General features: G+C 38.0%; 1 protein-coding gene across 1 annotated transcript in view; it reads right to left on the minus strand.

The window, feature by feature from the left end:
* The window catches only part of Tmc1 (transmembrane channel like 1), a 118,804-nt gene that overhangs the window by 98,041 nt on the left and 2,470 nt on the right, over nucleotides 1-18,293 (minus strand). The window contains exons 2-4 of the mRNA XM_060391752.1: nucleotides 13,786-13,788; nucleotides 12,161-12,317; nucleotides 6,552-6,680 (exon numbers count right to left, since the gene is read on the minus strand). Of these exons, the coding sequence (XP_060247735.1) occupies nucleotides 6,552-6,680; nucleotides 12,161-12,317; nucleotides 13,786-13,788 (289 nt within the window). The remainder of the gene's footprint in view (nucleotides 1-6,551; nucleotides 6,681-12,160; nucleotides 12,318-13,785; nucleotides 13,789-18,293) is intronic.

Consider the following 18,293-nt stretch of genomic DNA (forward strand, 5'->3'; position numbering starts at 1 on the left):
TGCTCTGCACCAAAAATAAAAACAAAGGTTCACTATCAATAGCATGTTTAGGTTTATTTTGTATATCAAAACCTATTCAGAAAGGAGAATCTGAATGCAATTATTCAAATGCACCCCTGCACAAACCAACTGCTTCTCCTCACAGAACTTCATTTTCTTTCTTTTTTTTTTAATATAATTTTTATTCCTTTTTATGTGTTTTTTGAGACAAGATTTCTCCGTGTTTTTATTTTATTTTTATTATTTTTTAATTTTTTTTACGTATGTTGGTATTTTGACTACATGTATGAGGGTATCAGATCGCCTGGAATAGGAATTACAGACAGCTGTGAGCTGCCATGTGGGTGCTGGGAATTGAACCCGGATCCTCTGGAAGAGCAGCCAGTGCTCTTAACGGCTGAGCCATCTCTCCAGCCCCACTTCATTTTCTTTTATGTAAAATCATAACACACAACCTGAAGTAGAGCTGAGAGGACAAATGAATATAGCAAAATAATAAGCAGCATACATTAAATGGTGAGGGTGCTATAGGTATTGTGTGTGTATGTGTGTGTGTGTGTGTGTGTGTGTGTGTGTGTGTGTGTGTGTGTTATTTACTGTTTGCTTCTTCACTTGGGTTCATGTAAGCCAGGATAGCTTCTACTCCAGTGGGGATTGCAGATCTGTACCACCTTGCCTGAGTAAAGCACTAGTTTGAGTTCTTCCTGGTAAATTCATGAAATAGAGTTACATTTCTCTCTATCCACAGTAAGGAAACGCAAGACAAATAGGGTTTCCGAAACTATGCTGTTTCCCACTTGATAGCAATGTGTGAAATCATAGAACAGCAATGTGCCATTTTGAGGTACAAGGTTTAGATGTACTGCTTTCTTGCTTTTCAGGTGAAAAATGACATTTATTCACTAGATGTTATGAAGAGTAGGAAAGGAAGACTGTGTACACCTGTGTTAGTTAAAATAGAAACCAGCATGATGAAGTGTGTGTTCCGGGTGCACGCCTGCTTAAAAGTCCTCATTTGTGCAATCTTTCATTTCTCTACAGTGCCTGGTGAAGAAACTATGTGCGCTCAGTGTCTCATGACAGCTGTTCACATTGAACGTAAGCCCCAAGGGAGGATGTGGAACGGAGACCTCAGCACAGAGAATGAAGCACAGTCTTATCTCACTTTTCTAAAAAATCTCTTAACTTCCTAACCCAAAAAACTGAAGCAAAAACAAATAAATAAAAAGCTAGTGAAACTGGATAGGGTGAGTGAGACTGGGCAAGGAAGAATATTAGTTTCATGGGTGACGCACTCCAGCTCCTGTTTACACTTGAGTGAAGTGCTAAGGTAACTTACTTGGCTTTTTATTCTTAACTAGCAAATCACAGATACAGCCAGCCAGAATGGAGAGAGATAACCTGCGTCTGCCTTCCAAGGGCTGGGATTAAAAGTGTCACCACGCCCAGCCAGTTCCTTGCTTTTTTTAAGGATACATCCTAGCAACAAAATAAGGTGGTTGCAAATTAGCTTTAGCCATAATGCTGTTGTTATTGTCAAAGGTTTTGGTTTCTGGTGAGTAATAAGTACACTGGTTATTTTCTCCCCGGGTGTGTTATTTCCCCCCTGGTAGCTACTCCCAGGTGAGCTTGGCTACCTTTTACAGGCAGGATGATCTAGTCATGCAATCTCTGGGAAAAACTTATGAATAACTAAAATATGGAATATGCTTAATATTCACAGTGGGTAGAAATTTTATAGATAGATAAGTAATATAAATAAGCCTTGACTTTCAGATAAAACTACACCATCTCCCCTTCACCCTATACACATATTCTCAACCATCTCATAAACTATCCACAGAGCAAGGTACTTGATGATACTTTCTACTTCCCACAGCTGAACACAGTGTCTCTAGATCCTGTTCTTGTGTCGGTAATTTTTTTTTAGCATAAGAAATAAAACACTTCCATCTTGGGCCATCTATGCAAAGATTTATATGTATTTGGCTAAAGACTATATACATTCTAAACTGAACTCACTCGGAGAATACACAATGAGAAACACAATCATGCATGGGTAGGGAAAAGGGAATGCAGGAGTTCCTTTCAGCAATAGAGACTCATACCCACTGCCTTGAACATGCCAAGTGCTCTCTCCCGAGCCCTGCTAGACAGTTCCTGTGGAAACTCAGGCATTCCCTAAGTTTGCAACGTACATAGTAACTGCTTAACCATCTTGGACCCTCACCCATTTTTGCAGTGCTGACAGCTGAACTAAAAGCCTCACATGCAAGGCATATGCTCTCTCGCGGAGTTACATCTCTATCGCCATTCCTTACACTTGACTGGGGGCCCTGAAGATGCTTATGTTCCTAGTGGTAAGTGCTTTTTAAAAGTTCAGCCCTGAAAACATACACAGAAGTAGTATTATATAAACTGAAGAGGCTGCATCTACACACACACACACACACACACCCATGGTGACAACAAAAAATGGGGCCATGAATTTGAAAGGAGAGGTATACTGAAGGGCTTGGAGGGAAGAAAACAAAAGGGGATGATGTAATTATATTACAATCTTAAAATAAGTTGTATTAAATATTTGAAAATGATTGCTGAACTACTCCCAATATCCTCAGAACCATAAGCTACGTTTCCTTAGGGTTTTCTCTTGACAAGTCCAGAAGCCCTGACTCTATCTATAATCAGTTTTAGAAATTTAATACATTTCTGAAGCCCAGAGCAAAAAGGGAAGTCTTGGTATCCCACCCAGACCTAAACCTGTGACAAAACATGTTTCAGTAATAGTGAGCCTCTGGTCTTGGTTCCACAGGCTTAGCAGGAACAGCCTTGAGGCTGCTTCTAGAAAAAAATATGTAATCCTGAAAAACACTCTTTCAAAGCAGGTTTTTCTGTTGTCTTATTAGAGTTACCATTGCTGATGTAAAACCATAACCAAAAGCAACTTGTGGAAGAAAGAGATTATTTGGCTGATACTTCCACATCAGTGTTCATCATTGAAAGAACTCAGGTCAGGACTATAGGGAAGGAACCTGGAGACCAGAACTGAAGGAATGCTGATTCCAGCTTAATTGACTTGCTTTTTTTTATAAAACCCAGGACTCCCACATCAATCATTAGCAATGGGTCGAGCCCAGAGAGTTATGTGGAAGAATGGGGAGAAGGATTGAGGTCAAGGACACCACAGGAAGACTTACAGAATGAGTTGGCCTGAGCCCATGGTGGCTTACCGAGACTGAATCACCAATCAAAGAGCATGCATGGGCTAGACTGAGGCCCCTACACATGTATAGCAGATGTACAGGTTGGTTATCATGTGGGTCCCCTAACAATGGGAGTAGGGCCTTTCTCTGACTCTGTTCTCTGCCTTTGGGCCCCTTTCCCCCAGATGGGCTGGCTTGTCTGGCCTCAGTGGAAGAGGATGTGCTTATCCCTGCTGTACCAGGGTAGGTTGGTACCCATGCCCTCCCCCCTTCACTGAGAAGAAGAGGGGAGGGGAAGGTGGGTTCGATGGTGGGACTGGGAGGAGAGGAAAAGGAGGTTGGAATCAGTGTGTAAAATAAATAAATGAATGAATGAATAAATGCAAAAAATATATAATAGAAAAAATGCCCTTATAGGCTTGACTGAAGTCTGATCTTATGGAGGCATTTTCTCAATTGAGGTTTCCTCCTCTCAGGTGACTCTCAGACATTAGCCAGCATACTTTGAAAGAGACAAAAGCAGAGGGAAAGACGCCTGACTCCCTTGCCCTAGCAGAGTTGGGGCAGAGAAACATAGGCTATGAGGCAGTAAGCAGTAACTCTAATGGTATAGTTGGAATCTCTGTGGGAGAAGCTCACCCAGCTTGAAAGCCTGCAGAGGAAGATAAATGTGACACTAATATTAACATCTTCTACCCACAGGAAAATTAGGGAGGGATAACACCAGGCACCAACCGTACATAGAGTCATGAAGCCATGGAGTCAGAGTCAAGACTTACGGTCTTGAAGAGTCAAGACCAGAGAGTGGGCCTCACCTGCAGCTGAGCAGCCTCTTCTCTTCTATGCTACTGGCTGACTTTGACTTTGCTGTTCTGAATCACTGTCTTGCTGCCCAGCTGATTCCCCAGATGGCTTGCCTTGTAGGAAGCAGCAAATCTGATGCCTACAAGGGCCAGCCAAGCAGAAAGGAAAAAAAAAGTGGTAGTGTAAAATCTTACTCAGTCTGAGAGTGAATAACTCACAGAGGACAGTTCTTGCTTAACCTCAGCTGTTGTTTTCAAGTAGGAATGTGATGTCCCATTTTCTACTTGTCTATAAGAAGCAGGATACATGACTTTTTAATGTAAAATCTCCTGCATTTGGAAAGTAGACATAAAAGAAAATTGCTATTATTTAAGAAAAATGGATAACATGGTTAATTTTGTTGGTGTACATTTTCCTGTGATAAAAAAATATATTAATTTTAAAAAGAAAAAAATAAAGCCACAAGTGCCAAACAAACAAACAAACAAACAAAACCTATATTCTATATTCACTTCAAGCTCTCATTTTCAATGCATGCCATAGTGTTGTGGTTGAATTTCCCTTTCTTTTCTTTCTGATTCCTATTTCTTTATGTTTTCAAAGAGCCATTAATTCCTAGAGTCCAGCCCAAGGCTCCATTCTCTGAAATCTACAAGACAATATTAATAAAGGCAGGTTTCTGGAGATCTGAGAGCGGCATGGCTAATTTTTTGTCTCTTTGTCAAGATATCCTCTATTTCCTTTTGTAAAAACTCTAAAATATGGTAATTAGCCCATATACTACCAATGTGTCACCATCTTCCACACTTCTATCCCCATGTAGCCAAGTTTTCTTCTACCTAGCTCTGTCAGATCCCAGCTCTCTCCTGTTGGGTCCCAACTCTCTTTACCACACTGCAGGGCATGACGTCTATTCTCAGTGGCGTTTCATGCACAGGTGCTGTATGCTGACACTATCCCAAATGCTTTCTACAGCATATCACCCTATCAATGGAATTTCTTGAGAAACATTGGGGCAGAAACACTATACATCTCCTTCACTTTTGTGCAGCCAATAAACTGAAGACAAGAAATTCAAACTCAAGTTTGAAACGTGTATCTGTTCTATTGCCCAACATGGGAGCTGTATGTAAAAGAGGTGTGTGTGTGTGTGTGTGTAAGGGCAAATCTGTTTTTCTGATGCTCCTTGGCATTCTTCCTCAGTTTTAGTCTTTGAAACTTCATGACATTATTACTTTCTAATACTTGAACTTTTATATGAAGTTGTGTGGGTCTCCTAGGTTTGGGAATTGCATGAGCTATTTATATCTCAAAATATTTTAGGAGCCAGAAGAGACTTCTAGGTTGCCCAATAAAAATACTTCTAAACCTATGTCAACAACATTAGCATTTCATTAAATGAAAGGTATTTTAAAACACAAACAGATGCATGGGACATATACACAGGCATACACAGATACTACACACAGACACACACACACACACACACATACACACACACACACACTTACACAGACATGAACACATGGAATGAGTGGTGCTTGCCACTGGAGACAATATTGTTTGGAGCGTAGACAACCTTAATACGTAAGTAAAGGCAGACACAAACTTTGTTAAAGGACATCCGAGTCCAAAAACAAAAGGTAGGTTCTTTTCTTTTCTTTTATTTTATTAATGAAATAACTCAGCTCTTGGGAAGCTAAAAAGTAAAATAATCTCCTGAAATAACACACTGACTCCAGCAGAATCAGGCCTAGAAGAGAACAATCCCGAAAGCTCCTTCAATTCCTTTAATTGTGCCCAGCAACAATTAGGTGTCCCGGCCATTTGATAGCGTTATTAGTGAAATGGGCTGGAAGATAGTTTTGGAAACTCACCACCATACGTAAAACTGACTCATGGAAAAATAACATCTGAGGCAAAATTGAGAGATGCAGACACAGGTATCAACGCAGACATGTTCCTTAGCCTTAGCACAGCCTGTCATTCCCAAAGTCACAGCAGGGAAACATTATTTTATACACACACACACACACACACACACACTCACAAGGCAACCTCCATCCAAGGAAAAGACTTTGTTTGATTTTGCATATAAGCTTAAAAAGCTGTGCGCTGGGTGTGTTTTTACACAGCTCAGCAGTCAACATGAGATTGAAATTGGGTCTCTGATATGTACGTGACCAAGGACTACATGGTGGCATGAGCCTGCACTGGAATCCTGCTTACTGTTCTGTCAATGTAGCAGCCTCCCTGTGCTTTCATGAGGCCCACGACGGAAAAGTTCACTAGGGTCTGTAAACTCTACAGAGAAACAAGAGCAAACAACTGCACACACTTGTAAATGTAAACACAATTTAAGGAGCAGATGATTCAAGGTGACCACAGAGGTTACAATCGCCCACAAGCTGATTTTGCTAAAAATTGTTTTCAATGTGTAATTATTAATCTAAAATCTCTCTAGCATGTGCATATATGTGACTATAACAGCATCTATAATACATAAGTAAATGTAATTGTATGTGAAAAATAGCAACCTACTTGAGAACTTCAATTTTCTTCTCCATTTTCCAAGGTTTGCATTTGACATTAGCAATCATTTGTCTATTCTCATCTAATAATGCTTTTAATCGCTCTAATTCCGCTTCATCAATTTCTTCTTCTTCTTCCCTTTAAAAGAAAATAAAACCAAAGGTTAAAATTTGCTTCACATCCAAACCCAAAAGGGCCCCTGTCAGTCACTTAAGCCCCTTTTCCAACTCAGCTGCCCAAAGTCAATGAGGAGTCCCCTAAGCTCTAGAATTCACATCTCAATACTGACGTCCGGCTTGGGGATTATTATAACTTTCAACAATGCTATTTGCATTCTAATGCTCAAAATGGAACAGTTCTTTTATGTCCTCAGCCTCCAGCTGTCAGAACGAGGAAGCTTTGGAAAGGATAGTTAGAAATCTATCAAGATACACACTTTTCTTCGTCTCTGTTCCCCTTGGCAGCTATACTCCCCAATTCTACGTTTCATTTAAGAACCTTATTTTTCAATAAGGATAATAAATTAAAGGTGAAGATGTCTTTGAAGTGTCCTTAGAAATTTTAAATTAGCCCTGTCTCAAGAGAAAAGGGGAAAAATTGAAACAGGGGAAAATGAAACTCTGTTTCTCAAAGGAAGCCTAATCTGTTAATTACACCCAAAACTTCATTTGATAAAATTCAACTTGAAATACTTTCGGTGGAAGCAAATGCTTTGAAGACTCCTTCAAAGGAATTTTGCTTCTCTCTAAGCAGATGCAGCGTTCTCTTTTCTGTGATCCTACTGTTGCAAAACTAGAAGCTAAAACAACAAAATCTAAACACGAGCCTGTGGTTTTTTTGTGAGGCAGTGTAATACTATATTATAGAAATCAAATCATTGCCAATGGATTGTTTTAATTATTAGGCTAGTGTCTCAATTTTAAATACACCCTTTCATACTTAATGTTATGGTATGAGACTGGGGCTCTGTTAGTCATAGTTTGCTTTGTGAGCATACTCAACTTTATATGCAGACTAGAATCACTAAGTATCTCCATCTTCTCCTGTGGCTTACAGTCTACTTTCTTTTGCCTCTTAGGCTGACACTTACTCCTAGCAAAACTTTGCTTTCTACTCTGGGAACTGAAAGGCCCTCCATGGCTGGAAGTGAGGCTATTGTGACATTTCTCCCAATACTAGCGGAATTCTGCTTCATGTCTCCCCAAGTGGAACCAGCACTTCTTTGCATCAGCCCTCCACGGAGATTCTAGTTTCAGCTCCCTGGCTTTCTCCTCTACACTACACATTTTCATTTTAATCCTTCCCAGGGTCCCAGCAAGGGAATGCTAGCTCCCTTCTACAGCTGTTGCCATCACATTTCACCTCCCTGCTTGCCTCTTCCAAAGGCCTAGTTAACAAGTATTTTATTTATAACCCCTAACAACTCTTGTACAAAATTCTCAGTATTCAACTTGCTGATGAAACCTCTCTCCTCACTAGACCCAGACCAAAAAAGATGTTGTAAACTATTCATTATTATTTTAAAAACACATTATGTAGTTCACTATGCTTATTACTGGACCCAACAGGAATGTGAGGGGAAGCTATTTTTACATGATTAATCATAATGTAGGAGCACACATTTGCAGACTTGTTGTGAATTTATAGTTTCTAATCATGCCTCTGTTACTTAAATAAAAATTCAGTTTGCCTATGTAAAATAATACCTTCTATCGATAGTCTGCTTTGGGGGCAATTTAAATTCTGCGATGGCTAACTTTGCTTGTCAGCTCGGTACTTGAGAAGGGAGATCCCTAGCTGAGAAACTGACTCTGTCAGGCTGGCTGGTAGGCATGTCTGTTAGGGATTTCCTTCATTTGTAGATGATGAAGGAAGACCCAGACTACTGTGAAGGATGTAGATGGTCCTGAGCTATAGAAGAGAGGTAGCTTCGCCAGCCGGGAGGAGCAAGTCAGTAAGCAGCTCTCCTGCATGGTCCCTGCCTTTATTACTGCATGACTTCCTACCTTGACTTCCATCAGCGATAGACTGTGATGTGAAAGCTTAACTCCCTTTCCTCCACAATGATTTTTTGGTCAGTGTTGCAACAGAAAGCATTCTAGGACAAATATTTCGCTTAGAATAGCAAACTTGGTTCAAGACAGTTATGTGGTGATACCAACTAAGATGTAATTTGCATTGTCACTGGGTTGTTTCTTTTTAATTATTTGGTATTTATTATACAAAATCCTGTGATGCCATGGAACAATGGCATAAAATACTTGAGAAAGTTTTTAACTAAATTTATAATCACAGGTTTTTGTTACTTTTACAATTTGCCAATTTGAAACAATATAGAGGTGGAGTTGGTTAGTCTTAGAAAGATTAGATATGTTTTAAAATAATTGAACTTGTTTCTATGTAGCTATAGATACAAACACAGACCAGAACACACCTCTTTTGAAATTAAGAAAGCTAGCAAATGGAACTGGATGAGTGCAACTATAAAGAGTGGAAACAATTCAGAATAAAAGTGCTTTAAGTTTAGTAACTTAATTACTTAATATTTCAAGCCTTTAACATAACTATCATTCCTGAATAATCTGTATGTACATTAAGTAAGATAGTGTACTACCTAACTGAGTCCCACTATGAATCATTATAAGAGTTTCAGTAAGGATAAAAGAATGAGCCAATCAATGTATAAATGGTTTCAAAGATTACAAATTTGCACACCAAACATCAGAGACCATTTAATAGAGACTTTTCTGACACTCTTCCTGTGTACACTACTTCCTGTGTAGCCCTGATTCTGATTGTCCAGTGATGGAAGCTTTTACTCCTCTCAGCCTCCAATTTTCTCCTATTTTTTTCCAGCACATATATCCTACCTTATTTTCCAATAATTTGTGTGTGAATAGCTGCTCCCTTACTACACTATAAATTTGGGGGTCTGCATAAATATTTATTGAAGAAAAGTTTATTTATTAAACTTTTCTGAATAATATTGAGTTATCATCCTGAACCCAGTGATTGAATCAAAGTATACTAGAATACAGCAATGCCCCTGCAAGAGGAGTGTATCATGGGAGGGTATGCACTCCTGCACTAAATGACCCATGGCCTGTACATTTTTAAAGATGTTGTTGTTAATAGTTGTTAACTCCAAGAGGATCCTGATGTACTTCAGAGCATGGCTGATAGTTATTTCAAATACCCAAGCACCTAACATACCACTCCCATCAGCATTATATTGAAACAACTTATCTAAGAACCACTCAAGAAAGAACTCTTTAAAAATATATATACATAAATGTACATATGACATATGTTCTATCTTCTGAAATTCAGAACTGCTCTGTGCAAAAAAGACTTTCTATCTTAAGCTTACCAACAGTTGTGAGGAAAAAAGAAAGCATAATATACTCAATTTTCACTACTATGAACATTTTGCCTATTTGTTTAAAAGTGGGTCAGAAAAAGCCTGTGATATCACTAGAAATACTCTATACTGTCTAACAAGGGAATACATCTCAACCATTACCACAGACAGCATTACAACCTTATATTTACTTGGTTTAAAATATGTGTGAGGGCAAGGGACACCTCCCTGAGGCTTCGCTTGAATATTTAAAGAAGAAAGATTCTGAATTAATTCACTTAGATCAATGTGTTCTCAATTGTCTGATAATTTTCTTCAAAGTATATTTCCAAACACATTTTTCTTCTTAACAGCAGATTCTAATCTACAAAGAAAACAATAGAAAATAAACCCTGAAATATTAGCTGGAACTAACCGTGATGGCAACTAATTTGAAAATTTCTTGGAGTCTAAAGTAGGCTATGTAGAGAGTTAGGGAAATGGGGTGTGACATGCAAGTAGGTGCTTTTAGTCTTCTCAAAACCAAAATGGAAGCGAGACCAACTGAGATGAGGCCCTCTCATAGAAGAAGCTCTAACTGATAAGCATGGGCATGTTTCCCAGAGGCAGAGCGTTTTATATGAAAGCCCAAGGTGGGCCAGGAAAGCAGAAAAATTCCAGCCCAGTTTATCTTCTCAGAAAGTGCCCCCCCCCCGCCTTGGGCACAAATTAAGAGGAAAGGCAAATTCTACTATGAAATTTATGGCATACATGTGTGCACTGGTGATGTTTTCTTGATTAAATCCCTCCTAGAAAAAAACAAACACAAACAAACAAGCTTTGCTAACAGGACATATTCCTTTATAAGAATACACTGTAGCCATCATAACATTACACGGGACTTAAAATTAGATTGCATTTGGATTTTTAAAAATGCCTGCTAAAAAAGAAAAAGCAAGTAAAAATATCAGAGTTAAGATTTAAAGCAAATGATATCTTGGTGTTCAAGAAAAAGAGAGATAAAGTTCAGGGAGGAAAAACACATAACAGTAGACAGGAAAATCAAAACTAAAGCTAAAAACATTAAGAAATCAATCTGGTTACTTGTTATTCTAGGAAGAAGTGCAATTTTGCTTTCCTACCTGACAAATATTCATATGGTTTCATTTAATAATGATTATTTCTGGGGTTAATGTAACAGAGGTATCAAATGCTGAAAGGTATCGTCTCAGCAGGACAAGGTAGAGGAGGAGTACTGGATTCAACTGCCTGGTGGTAGTCCACAAAGCCCTGAAGCCTTAATGGATAGATAGAACAGGTTGGCTTGCTGCTTGAATCCTTTCCAAAGAGTCTAGGTTTTCCATGATTGAATGTGTGCAAGACACACTTTCCCTCCTCTCCCTGCCACCTCTCCCACCCCCACCATCTGCAAATTTCTAGTAATCCAGGAAATAATCTTCTTGGATCTTTTAAAAATAGCATACAAACACATCAGCCTCTACAGCTTAAGAAGTAAAAGTTTGAAGCTAAAAGATGCTGAAATTTTTTTTAATATAAATATGATCTGAGTGTGGTGGCTGACACCTTTAATCTTAGCACTTCAGAAGCCAGCCTGGTTTACTAGTGAGTTCCACACCACCCAAGGCTTAAAGAGTAAGACCTTGTCTTCAAAAAAAGTACCACAACAAACTACGTACATGTGTGTGTGAGAAAGAGTGTGTGTATGTATGTGTTTCCCAACATTCTACAACAGAGGCCATCACACTTTCTTTAAAATTTCTAGCACTTAACATTTTAGGCTTTGAATACTACATTCAGCTCTGTCTTGTACCCATTTTCTTTATTTAAAAAACCCATAAAACTATAAAAAGCATTCATAACTCTTGTACTAGATTTAGTCAGTTTACCAAATACTTCTCCATAAAATAAAGATACCTGAGCTCATTCTTCTTGAGTTTTCTATGTATCTCAGGTTACACTGTATACAGCTGATGTACTAATTCTCAAATATTTAAAACAACCATAATATTGTAACAACAGGTAACAATTTAAGTTTTACAAGGGAATTTTTATAGTCTATTCTTAGTGTGTATTCATTTTTAAAGAACTGTATTTTAGTATTTAAATATATTTGAGTGGAGTTAAAGGACAGAATCAGATTAAGCTTGTCTTACTAAAAGTTTTAATGATGGATCTGAAGCCCAGTGCATCCCCATGTGGAGCAATCTCCTTTTTTGTGTGTGTACATAATGTCACTTATACAGGAGAAATAACTTACGCTCCTCTCCTCAGCCTCCTCCGCCTTTCTTTTTCTCTTGCCTTCCTTGTTTCTTCATCCTCTGGCTCAGGTTCAGGATCATCCTCATTGATGACATCCCTGGTCCGTTTCCTTTTTGGTCTCAAGCTCTCTCTTCTAGGTAGTTTATCTTCTTCACCTGAACACAACAGCTGATATATCAGTAAGCAGCATCAGAAAGCACTTGTTTTCTCTCACTAACAAGTTTATTCTTGTTTTTGCTTTTAAGGAAGTGTGTCGTGTACTGGTGACTGCAACAATCAGTTCCCCACAGCATAAAAAGCAACACTCTTTCTACACATACAAACCGCTAACTTTATTTTGCTCTGTGGATCATCTTTTCAAATATGCAAATCTGGGGTCAATGCATTGCAATTCATCTTTACCGTTCCAGTATTTATTTATTAAGATAAATCAATGACCTGGAACTTAGCAACATATTATGATTTTGAAAACCATTCAAATCAGGTTCAAGTTTGGAGATCACAATCTAACATGTGCTGGCAGAATTATAAAGCTCTGTGTATTTGTTACTAGATTTCTTAAAACAGAGATCTGGACTCACAGGGAAATTTCTACAAGCCAAAACAGTTTTAGAGAAATTGATAAAATTCTTGAGATTCTTCCTAGTTCAAATTATTCACCGTTGTTTTACTATTTAATTATTCATGTTAGGGTCTGCCTTATTTGGCAAGGTTGGCACAAACTACTGGATTTAATCAATTTTCTTACTTCAGTTTCCCAAGTATTTGGAACTACAGATACCACACCTAAGCTTATCTTCATTATTGACCCCAACTATTATTTTTTATCAATTCTGAAATTATATTTTTCTATCTTTTAAAAAATATATATAGCTCAGGGGTCTGGAAAGATGGCTCAGTCGTTAAGAGCACTGGTTGTTCTTCCGGAAGTCCCAGGTTCAATTCCCAGCACCCACATGGCAGCCCACAAATGTCTGTAACTTCAGGAGCTAATACTCCCAGGCAGACATAAAGACAAAACAGCAATAAAAATGTTAAAAATTTTAAAAACATACATAATTCATGTATTTCTTTGACTGGTAAATTTAATAGACTTTAAAGAAGAGTTAGTGCAACTACTTATGAAACACTTCGAAACTGAAGAGGAAGAACATTTCTTAACTTGCTACATGAGACCCACACTATGTCGAACCCAAGAGGCTAAAGAAAATTGTTTTCTGATGAATGTAGATGCAAAATTTCACAATGAAATATAGCAACATAGTAAAAGGATTGTATGCTATAACAGGGTAGGGTTCATCAATGAGATATAAGAATGGCTCAATATTCAAAAATCAAAAAAGGTAACATTACTACACTGACAATTAAGGACAAAGAACACATCAATAGTTGCAGAAAAGCACTTACCAAAACTGAACACGTAAAGTTACATGTAAAAGCATTTTACAAAATAAGAAAAATCACCTCACCATAATAAAGGCCATATATAAACACTAGTGCAGTCAATAGTGGGGGGGAAATCAAAGTTTTCTCTCTAAATTTATGAATAAACCAAAAAAGCCAACTCTTTCAACATAGTATTGAAAATCCCTCACTTAGAACCAGCAAGAAGCAAAAGTAAACTTTCTGTTTGCAGATGACATAATCTTACATGTAGAAAACCTCAAGACTTTGCAAACATGTTAGAACAAATAAATGAATTTAGTAAAGAATCACAGTACTTATAAAATTGATATATAAAATTCAGTTGTACTTTTTTACACTAAGAGTGAATGATCTAAAAGGGAAATTAATAAGGCAATTGAATTTAGAAGAGCCAGAAAAAGAACAAAACACTTTTGAATAAATTTTACTGAGGAAGTTCAAGACATCTTATACAGTAGGAAAAAAAATGATGATGAAGAAAGTTAAAAATTATGCAAGAAGTGGAAAGACATTACATCCATATCTTGAAATAGTATTATTAAAATGCCCAAAGTTGTGTAATACTCAAAGCAAACTCAATTACAGTCTCAATATCATTTTTTTTCCAAAGAAGAGAAACTCAAACTACTTATATGAAATCTCAAAACATCCAAAATATAAAGAGCATTCTTGATGTGAAATAACACAATGAGGAATCTTGCAAGATACAATACTAATTTGCCGAGCAAGATTTGGTGCAATAATGGCAAGGCTCTTATGGATCTAACCAACTATTCCTGCTTGGATCTGAGATATGTTCCACAGAAAAAATTTCACGCCTTGCACTGTACACCTATCAAAAGCCCATGACTTCCTCTCGAGGGATGAGAGACCTGATACTGTTATTTTGCTAAACAAACATGTTGTCAAACTGCTTTCTAAATATATTTACACTTGTACCCATGGTCTAATACTGTTAAACCTTTGGTCAAAGAAACTTTATTTTTTTTAACAGTAGGTAGTAGACAATGCAGAGACTCTTCAAGTGGTTAAAGTTCTGAGAACTATTGACTTTTTAGTGCTCAGCCTTAAACAAATAATACACATATATATATAATATTAGGCCCTTTTAATGATCATGGAACACTGAAGATGAAAGGGACAGGAAAATATAAAATTCAAAGCATAAAAAGAAGTGCTGTGAAGAACTTATTCCTAGACATGACATTGCACATATGAGCTTATAGCATCAGTAGCTATCTACCAAGGACCTGAACATCCCATCATGTATGAGAGAGGGGGCTCATAAGGCCCTCTCCCTCACTAAGGACCTATAGATAGGTGCTTGTTGGAAGAAGGAAACTCATACATCTCAGAGTTGTAGCTGCTACTAACTTGTCCTTGATCAAGTAAATAACACCCAACCTATGCATGTCCACGAAACTCTAATTACATCAGCAGATCACAAACAAAAAAGACATCAGACTAGGAGGTAAAGGGTTGATTGGAAGAAGATGGGTTTCATTAAAAGTTGAAAGAGGAGAACCAAAGAAAATGGGGAGAATACGGTCAAAACACTTTACATATCTATGAAATTAGAAAAGAATAAATAAAAATCTAAAAAGAATAACAAAGTTGTCTCACATTACCTGACTTCAAAATACATTAATTACTAAAACTAAAATGGTGTTTATATAAGAAAACATCCCATATAGCCCAGTAGAAGAGAACAGAGAGCCTCTAAAGTAAACATGAATATAGGCAGTCAAGTGATTCTCAAAATTATCCTAAATTATACACAATAAGGTCATCAACAAATGACACTAGAAAAATTAGATGCTCTATAAAAAAGACTTAAACCCCTAGTTTACACATACAAATTTATACATACAAATATCAATTCAAAATGTATTAGACTTGATGTTAGACAGAAAATTTTAGAATTCCAGAAATACATGCTGGAAAGGCTTTATAGTATTGATTTTAATAATGCTTTCTTGGACATGAGATCAAAGGTACAACTAATAAAAGAAAAATCATAGTAAGTGGGACAGTCCGGAGCCAAGACAGAAAGGTGCCCTTAAGGGCAAAGTCCTACATTAATACTACTTCAATATCTCCTTTTCCTATGCTTTCAGCTAAAAATCATTTTGGAGAAAAGCACTTTAGCGTTCCAAGAATATTTCTGTCTGACATCTTTAGAATGCCTGCTAAACATGGCTGAAAATATTTTTGTCCATCATAGTAACCTTTTGACCATATGCCCATGACCTTTAACTAATCGTGCCCAAGAATGTGTTGACTTATTTTTCCTCCTTCACAAATAACCTTAAACTGAGCATGCTCCAGAATTCACATCATAAACTGAAGGTGCTCCAGATGTACCAACCTCTAAAGAGCTGCCTTGCACCAATAGGTTTAGGCTTAGTGCATGAGAGCCTCAGGCTTTCTTTGCTCAAAGACGGACGACATTGCTTTTGGAATAACTCCAATGCTCTTGTCCCAGCTGCAGACAGTAAACCTGTCTCCATTCCTCTACCTTTGGGTCATGTTTATCTGCTTTGCATTCACCAAGAAAAGAACTGCTGCGCTTAGCCACAGGACCTCATCAAAGGAAAAGCTTTTGTATGTCAATGGAAATAGTTCACTAAGAGATAATTTATGGAATAAAAGACATATTTGCAAAGTATGTATCTGAGAAGGGACTGGTGTCCAAAATACATAAGACACTACTATGACTAAATAATAAAATAAAAGTAATGGTTTATGCTTTAAAATAATTAAAAGCCTTTAATAGAGATTTCTCTAAAGAAGACATTCAAAATGACCAATAGCCATATGGATGTGTGTGCTTAACACCTTTAAGAGTTAGGGAAATGGAAACCAAACCTGATGTGAGATATTAGTTCACTCTTATTAAGGCAACTGTTATTAAAAGTATAGTAAGTGATGGCAAAGATGTGAAGACATTGAAACCCAGGTGCAGTGCTGGTGGGTGGGTAAAATAGTGCTCCCACCATGAAAAGCATGAAATTCTTTACAAATGGGAAATAAAAGTAGACAGTGTTTCAGCAATGCCAACTACAGGCATTTACCCAAAAGAACTGACTTGAGATCTTGAAGAGGTGTTATTACTCCATAGTCAATGAAGCAGTGTTCTCAACAGCCAAGATATGGAACAACATAAACACATGTCATCAGAGACAAAAAAAAATGTACAGTGTTCAGATAATGGGACATTCGGGCTCTAAAATGCAGGAGATACTGCTGTTTTGTATGTGTGCGAACACTGAAGATGCTACATCCAGTGACATAAGCCACACACAGAAAGACAAAAACTGTATGATTACACTCATATGAGAAACCTAAACGATTCAGGCTCAGAGTGAACAATAGAATTGTAGCTGCCAAGGTCCAGGAAGAACCAGAAATGTCCTGTTTTTATAAACAGACATAAAGTTGCAAATAAGTATAGGGATCTATGGTACAATATAATACTTAGTCTGTTCATATCCTTGCATTTTGTATCCATAGCCTCAACCTCAAAGCCTCAAAAATACTAGAGAAACTGTCATTACTGAATGTCTCACCATTGTCCCCTAACACTGCTCTACACAGGTAACAAACTACTACAGCATTTTATAGAAGCTGCTTATGCATCTGCAGTCTTGGGGATTCTCTGGCATCCTGGAACCAAGCCTTACAGGTACCCAGCAACAACAGTGACATGCTGTACACGTCACAAAAAACATTGACAGGATAAATCTTTTATGATATGCTCTTGCAACAATAAAAATAAGTAAATGTAGATACTGATGACACAGTTTACTAATTTGGCCTAATTAACACCATAGAACAATCAATCTACCTAACAAACACAAATTCAGGGAACACTGAAGAGCCACCAGAGTAAGTCTCATTCTGAGACAGACATACACAAGCACCAGTGTATGTAAGAATTCTGTCATGCATCATTGTTTCAATCTAAGTGGAACTAAGTTTTAAAACAGCTTTTAAGTGGACTCTGCGAAGGTGGCAGATAGTAGGTCCTAGTGTCTCCAAGCTCTTGGACCTCATGTCCTGGTGTGACAACTTGAAAAAACTTTGAGCATCAGAGCTCTTCTGCTGAGGTACACAAGCAAGTGCAGACTGAGGGCTCCAGGAAAAAGCTTGTCTGTTTCCTTTTTTTGCTTTTTATGGAATATGGGCTGGGGAACCCCAAATGAGTGTGTTCTTCAAGTCTCTGAGAGAGCTGGTGTGAGGTTTCCTCCTACTCATCTTTGCCAAGGAACCAAAAGCTGGAGTCCAGAAAAGCCTTAACTGTAGAAGTCTGTATAACCTATATTCCAGCTCCATCACTGCCCAGCCATGTGGGCATAGCCTTCACCCTAGGGAACAAGGTAGCTCCTGCTCAGAGACCAAAAGAAATGGACAGAAGGGCAGACCTTGGTGATGGCTTCATGTCAGTGATGGTTTCCATGTTTGAAAGCCAGTGTAGAGTTACGGGGTCTATGGTGGGATGGGAAGGTGACTGACAGCTCCCAAAGGGCATCCCCAACTACACTGCCCAGATCTTTAACCTTTTACATCCCCTTCCTTTTCTCTTCTTCACCCCTCATTGGCGAGAGCTCCAGTGTCAGCCAGCTTACTTTACCCTTGTCAGTTTTGGTGTTTCCCTTTGCCATAATGTTTGATGGATGAACGAGAACCTCCTCCCACCCCAATTT

Source organism: Meriones unguiculatus, chromosome 1 (genome assembly GCF_030254825.1).
Source record: "Meriones unguiculatus strain TT.TT164.6M chromosome 1, Bangor_MerUng_6.1, whole genome shotgun sequence".
NCBI lineage: Eukaryota > Metazoa > Chordata > Mammalia > Rodentia > Muridae > Meriones > Meriones unguiculatus.